The sequence below is a fragment of the Physella acuta genome, unplaced genomic scaffold (genome assembly GCF_028476545.2).
Source record: "Physella acuta isolate Inbredline_101_S28 unplaced genomic scaffold, ASM2847654v3 ptg000373l, whole genome shotgun sequence".
Taxonomy (NCBI): Eukaryota; Metazoa; Mollusca; class Gastropoda; family Physidae; genus Physella; species Physella acuta.
The window spans coordinates 549,771-557,108 of NW_026731892.1; the positions used below are offsets into that span (position 1 = coordinate 549,771).

Genomic DNA, 7,338 nt, shown 5'->3' on the forward strand with positions numbered 1-7,338 from the left:
ACTGAGCATTATACCACATAACCAGACACTGCACAACACAAGACGCCAAACCGCACCGGGTGACACCATTTTGGGGGTGACACCAAGACAAATAAAAAAAGCAAAATATAGAGGAAATATGCTTTTAAGTTTAATGAATGATTAATTAGAGTTTAATATTTTAAGTACAAATAGATGATCCCAACAGGGTGATGGGAGGGGAGGGTTGACACCATGACACAAAACTGCTAACTAATAGAAAAGAATATTTTACCCAACTTATTAATGACCGATTTTATATATATATATATATATATATATATATATATATATATATATATATATATATATATATATATATATATATATATATATATATATATATATACACATATATACATATATATATATATATATACATATATACATATATATATACATACATATATACATATATACATATATATATATATATATATATATATACATATATATACATATATATATATATATATATACATATATACATATATACATATATACATATATACATATATATATATATATATATATATATATATATATATATATATATATATATATATATATATATATATATATATACATATATACATATATACATATATATATATATATATATATATATATATATATATATATATATATATATATATATACATATATACATATATACATACATATATATATATATATATATATATATATATATATATATATATATACATATATACATATATATATATATATATATATATATATATATATATATATATATATATATATATATATATATATATATATATATATATATATATATATATATATATAAAAAATTATATCTATCACACAGAAACTATATGAAGACTCCACCAGTCAGGTAATACACAAGGGAAAACTAACAAAACCATTCAGGGTGACGACGGGAGTAAGACAGGGACGTATGCTATCGCCAATGATATTCTTGATGGTGATCGACTGGATCATGCTGAGGGCCACAAAAAACGACACAGGAATCCAGTGGAGTTTCACAAAAAGGTTGGAGGATCTTGATTTTGCCGATGACATCTGCCTACTATCTCATAAGTATCAACACACGCAAGCCAAACTAAATCGGCTGTCTGAAGAAGCCTCCAAAATTGGACTAAAAATCAATAAAAACAAAACAGAGGTCATCAGAATCAATAACAACCAGGACCTGCCGATACAGCTAAATGGAGAAGATTTACGAGAAACAAACACATTCACATATCTGGGAAGCGTGATCAATAAGGACGGGGGAGCAGACGAGGACATAAAATGCCGTATCAACAAGGCTAGATGTGCCTTCAACTCGCTGCGCCCAATGTGGAGGTCCACGGCCCTGTCACTCCGGAGCAAAATTGGGATTTTCAACACAAATGTTAAGGCAGTGCTACTCTATGGCTCGGAGACCTGGAGGGTTACGAAGACAAATACTGATAGGCCACAGGCGTTCGTAAACAAATGCCTACGTCATATACTCAAAATAAGATGGCCAGACAAAATAACAAAGACCTGTGGCAAATTTTAAAGCAACAGCCAATAGAGAAAGATATTAAGGCCCGAAAATGGGGATGGATCGGACACACGTTAAGAAAAGAAAAAGAAAACGTCGCAAAACAGGCATTGGTCTGGAATCCCCAGGGGAAAAGGAGGGTGGGCCGGCCAAAGAAAACATGGAAGAGAACGGTTGAGGAAGAGGCAAAAACAGCTGGGCTCTCATGGGCACAGATCAGAGGAGCAGCTCAAAACCGAGTTCGCTGGAGATGTGTATTTGCAGCCCTTTGCTTCCCAGGGGCCATAAAGGAGTGATGATATATATATATATATATATATATATATATATATATATATATATATATATATATATATAAATAAAATCGGTCATTAATAAGTTGGGTAGAATATATATATATATATATATATATATATATATATATATATATATATAGAGAGAGAGAGAGAGAGAGAGAGTTTAGTATATACTGAGTACTATAACAGATCAATTCGGTATTTGTCTTCTACTGAGTGCTACAACAGATAAATTTGGTCATCGTCTTCTACTGAGTGCTACAATACAATTAAAGCGCAATAAACTGGAACTGAAATAGTCAACGAAATCAATCTGGAGTAAAGGCAAGCCCTATTTGGGCATTATTACTCGGAGTTTGGAGATAAGAAACTCAGACGTCAGTCTATTCTCTAGACAACCACAGAAAAAAAAATCGCACCAGTAGCGTAGCAATAACAAATAACTGAGCACAGGACAATCTGCAGTGTAGCACTAGTGTAGCACACTGGTGTGTAGCTGTGTTGGAGCTGAGGTTTCTAGCGCTGGACGTAGGTTATAGGTTCATTTCATTTGTTAATTCTATTAAAATCGAATAACACATTTTTAATTTAAATACATCCAAACGCTGGTAGCATGGTAGACATATTTAAGCAGTGTTTTATATTCATGCGTCCCTAACTTAGAAGGGGAGATAATTCAATAGAACATGATATAAATTAATAGTAAAGCAAACATTCAGAGCGTTTAAAACTGGTCAACGAGTAAATTGTAGAGGATATTGCACATCCTACGGTTCTCGGCCAAAAGAACTTATGCTATGACTGTTTAAATTTAACGACGACTTTGCCATACTAGAAGGCCATAGGGTGTCGTCATGAAGTGCTTATCCGCGTGAACAAGTCAAACATTTTTTCAAATAAATTCAAACCAGTTTGGATGCGAATAATAATTTACCGTATAATCCTTAACACAGCTCGTATGCAATAGCTACTTTGTCTATAGATCCATGTTAATCTTGTATGTTTTCTTGTTAAATTAAATTCAACATTAGCCTGCCAATAAAATAAACGCACATACAATACCATTTAGCTCAGGAAGATAGCAGCTAGCGTGTTTCTGTGTATTGTTCACAAGAACGATAACTCGCGACTAGAGTACTTTGGGCCGTGCTGGGAATACCCTGTACAAAAGTTTATCTCAGAAAGTTTTTTTTTATCTCTGTGTTATTAGACCCGTGGGTGTGCCTCGGTCACACGTCTGTCGCCGACCGGTAACAAAGATCATTCTCTTGTCGTCTGGTGATGTGACCACAACCAGCAGCAGACGGCCAGGCGGTCAAGATGGCGATCTCAGAGAAACTCACAGCGACGGTACTCACGCGGATACGCATGGGCCTTTACGGAACGCTGGTCTTCTTCAGTTTCTTTACGTTAGGTGGAGTTGCTAATATGATGGTAAGTTGGGTCTTCTTTAGTTTCTTTACGTTAGGTGGAGTTGCTAACATGATGGTAAGTTTGGTCTTCAGTTTCTTTATGTTAGGTGGAGTTGCTAACATGATTGTAAGCTTGGTCTACAGTTTCTTTACGTTAGGTGGAGTTGCTAACATGATGGTAAGTTTGGTCTTCTTCAGTTTCTTTACGTTAGGTGGTGTTGCTAACATGATGGTAAGTTTGGTCTTCTACAGTTTCTTTACGTTAGGTGGTGTTGCTAACATGATGGTAAGTTTGGTCTTCTTCAGTTTCTTTACGTTAGGTGGTGTTGCTAACATGATGGTAAGTTTGGTCTTCTTCAGTTTCTTTACGTTAGGTGGTGTTGCTAACATGATGGTAAGTTTGGTCTTCTACAGTTTCTTTACGTTAGGTGGAGTTGCTAACATGATGGTAAGTTTGGTCTTCTTCAGTTTCTTTACGTTAGGTGGTGTTGCTAACATGATGGTAAGTTTGGTCTTCTACAGTTTCTTTACGTTAGGTGGAGTTGCTAACATGATGGTAAGTTTGGTCTTCTTCAGTTTCTTTACGTTAGGTGGTGTTGCTAACATGATGGTAAGTTTGGTCTTCTTCAGTTTCTTTACGTTAGGTGGTGTTGCTAACATGATGGTAAGTTTGGTCTTCTACAGTTTCTTTACGTTAGGTGGAGTTGCTAACATGATGGTAAGTTTGGTCTTCAGTTTCTTTACGTTAGGTGGTGTTGCTAACATGATGGTAAGTTTGGTCTTCTTCAGTTTCTTTACGTTAGGTGGAGTTGCTAACATGATGGTAAGTTTGGTCTTATTCAGTTTCTTTACGTTAGGTGGAGTTGCTAACATGATGGTAAGTTGGGTCTTGTTCAGTTTCTTTACGTTAGGTGGAGTTGTCAACATGATGGTAAGTTTGGTCTACAGTTTCTTTACGTTAGGTGGAGTTGCTAACATGATGGTAAGCTTGGTCTTCAGTTTCTTTACGTTAGGTGGAGTTGCTAACATGATTGTAAGTTTGGTCTTATTCAGTTTCTTTATGTTAGGTGGAGTTGCTAACATGATGGTAAGTTGGGTCTTATTCAGTTTCTTTATGTTAGGTGGAGTTGCTAACATGATGGTAAGTTGGGTCTTGTTCAGTTTCTTTACGTTAGGTGGAGTTGCTAACATTAGTAACATGATGGTAAGTTTGGTCTTCAGTTTCTTTACGTTAGGTGGAGTTGCTAACATGATGGTAAGTTTGGTCTTCTACAGTTTCTTTATGTTAGGTGGAGTTGCTAACATGATGGTAAGTTTGGTCTTCTACAGTTTCTTTACGTTAGGTGGAGTTGTCAACATGATGGTAAGCTTGGTCTTCTTCAGTTTCTTTACGTTAGGTGGAGTTGCCAATATGATGGTAAGTGTGGTCTACAGTTTCTTTACGTTAGGTGGAGTTGTCAACATGATGGTAAGTTTGGTCTTCAGTTTCTTTACGTTAGGTGGAATTGTCAACATGATAGTAAGTTTAGTATTTTTCAGTTTCTTTACATTTGAGGGCTCAGATTTTCATGCATGTTAAAATATAAATGGTAAAACTTGTTTACTTGATGAATATCCCATAATTTTCTGGTTTTATTTAAATACTAAATGACTTTAAGTAATAATCAATGTGCCATAATATGCTGGATTAAATTAATTAATGTGCCAATTTGAATGAATTTTCAGAATAAAAATAATGTGTGTCCGCTGTACGGGGCGGTACATGGAGCTCTGATAACCTTTGACACGGGCGCGTGCACGTATGCACTGGTTGCCTCCATCTTGTTCCAGCTCTGCTACTGCCTCTACAGGTTCATCACCATGGTGCTGTTGCATTTCAGGAAGATCAGCGAAAAGTAGGTCATGGGGGTTTCTTTTAGACATTTTTAGACAATGGTAAAAAATATATATTTTATATTATTAAATATTTTCAATATAAATGTTATATTTTGTTTTGAGGGGGGTGGATATACTCTCACCCCCCCCCCCCTCCCGAGAAATAAACTGTAAGAAGTAAGCATTTGTTATGTTGCAATTATTGTTGAGATCTAGCTGTAGAAATAACAAAGGTCTATGTAGCTAGAACTTGTACAAGTTTAAAACAGTTGAAAAACAACACTTGGATTCAGTAAGAGTATTTTTGAAAAGCATAATCTTTTGTTTTAGCCTTATACAGAATATAGATAGATCTGTCTCTAAATAATTAAGATCTTCAATATAACCCTTAGAGAAATTGAAGAAGAAATAACTGTCTGATCATTTTTTAAATGACATAGTATATTGACACTGTACTTTTATTTGACATATCAAAAGCTGAAATAGATGTAGCCTATTTAAAATTACTTGTGTTTCTGTCATTAAATTAATTGATTTCTCCAGCCACATAATATTTGCCCCAGGAATTCAGCGTCTCTACATTTTACACGAGGTTATAGTTACAATTCTTACCTTTGTCTCTGCATGCATCTTGTCAGCTGGCATTAACTCTTCATGTTCCAATATTACGTAAGCACACATTATAATATGATTAATTCTACATAATGTATTAGACATGTAAAATCATAAAGTATTGACCGACGAAATAACTCTGGCTAATAAGATAACTGTCTAAATTGCTTCCCTTGATTACAGATGCTCACTACAGAATTGGTATTCTGCAGGACAGACTGCTCAGGTAAAAGAGTAGTTAGAGTAGGTTATCTTTTCTTTGTGCGAACTTTAAAGTGTGTAAGCATACAGTTATTTAACTGTGCTGGTTTATTTGACCTGCACAAACTTCACAACCAGGATTTAAGGAACAGCCTGCAGGCACATGTTTTCCAAGTCATTTAGATAAGTTATTTATTGAAAAATATTGCAGATAAACTTTTAATGCTCATTTGATCTTAAGTAGCTCACTGATGTTATGGTTTACTTGATTTTAATTTGTATTCCACAGGCAGGGGCTTGGATAAGCACATTTATTTTTGTAGCTCTGACCACATTTGGTGTGCTGTACCTGCGTGGTGTCAACAGTGAAGCCCCCACACAGGGCGTGTCCTTCACCGCCTCCTCAGGGTATCCTGGAACTGTCATTTCCGGCATTGACTCTAGCCAGCAGGGGGACACTGCCACACATCCTAACCAGGATAATCCCCATCCTAGTCAAGGATCTAGTAAGGATTACCCAATGAATGAGAACCCACAGTTGTATTACCCACAGAATCCTCCAAGATATGAAGATATCTTGAAAACATATTGATACTTCATTAAACAATATTCTTCATGAAAACATATTGATACTTCATTAAACAATATTCTTCATGAAAACATATTGATACTTTACTGAACAATATGCAGGTCAAGTTAACAACCTGTTTTTTTGTTGCCGTTAACATCAAAATAATACAACTCGACATTGATGCCCAAATCCAGTTATGCAGTGATATTGTGTATATTTCATTGGACAAAATCAAATCTTTATGATATTTTAAATTGCAATACAATAATTTATGACTGTAATGGACATATTATGAAACTACTGCAATATATCATGTACATGTCAGATGTAATGTTTTTAAGAACAGAATTTTGCTTTGAAAATATAAAAATGTATGTGTGTATGTATATTTACATGTAAAGAAAGATAAAATTGAGTGAAAAACCATATATTTATTATAACTTCTCTTTTCTATTGTTGTTTTTAACTACAAACATAAGTTTTGTTGGAAGTGTATTTTTTAAATATTTTGTATAGTTTCTAAAATACTGACATTTAGATTTATAGTTTTTTATGTTGATAAGTTGCAGTAAAACCTATTATTTATAGAATAGCAATCACTCAACTATTGTCGTGTGTCTTAACTAAACAATTTTTTTTAATGTATACATTTTATGAAGGTGTTTTAAAAGCGGTATATTAAAAACATCCACAAATAAATTCTCACAATACTTTTCACATTATTGTGGTCATTCTGCATAGTGCCTCGTCTTATGGGAGTTTAACTAGTAAGTGCCAAATATAGCTATGAAAAAGGTTTTTTTTTTATATAATTTT

General features: G+C 34.2%; 1 protein-coding gene across 5 annotated transcripts; it reads left to right on the forward strand.

The window, feature by feature from the left end:
* Positions 1-2,287: 2,287 nt before the first annotated feature.
* Positions 2,288-7,246, forward strand: LOC131941804 (uncharacterized). Of its 5 annotated transcripts, XM_059301329.1 has the most exons (6): positions 2,288-2,379; positions 3,062-3,285; positions 4,989-5,158; positions 5,682-5,807; positions 5,934-5,976; positions 6,241-7,246. In XM_059301329.1, exons 2-6 carry the CDS (start codon positions 3,172-3,174, stop codon positions 6,541-6,543), a joined length of 756 nt encoding a protein of 251 aa, XP_059157312.1. In that variant the 5' UTR covers positions 2,288-2,379; positions 3,062-3,171; the 3' UTR covers positions 6,544-7,246. The 5 variants fall into 5 exon arrangements, with proteins under 5 accessions (XP_059157312.1, XP_059157314.1, XP_059157315.1 ...); XM_059301331.1 differs by lacking the exons at positions 2,288-2,379; positions 3,062-3,285 and adding an exon at positions 3,301-3,339; XM_059301332.1 differs by lacking the exons at positions 2,288-2,379; positions 3,062-3,285 and adding an exon at positions 4,489-4,518.
* Positions 7,247-7,338: the final 92 nt, after the last annotated feature.

Excerpts from the sequence above, each read along its gene's own strand:
- LOC131941804 (XM_059301329.1), top strand. The coding sequence starts at position 3,172 with ATGGCGATCTCAGAGAAACTCACAGCGACGGTACTCACGCGGATACGC. Across the intron at positions 3,286-4,988 it reads GTGGAGTTGCTAATATGATG|AATAAAAATAATGTGTGTCC; the intron begins GTAAGTTGGGTC and ends ATGAATTTTCAG. Across the intron at positions 5,977-6,240 it reads CTGCAGGACAGACTGCTCAG|GCAGGGGCTTGGATAAGCAC; the intron begins GTAAAAGAGTAG and ends TGTATTCCACAG.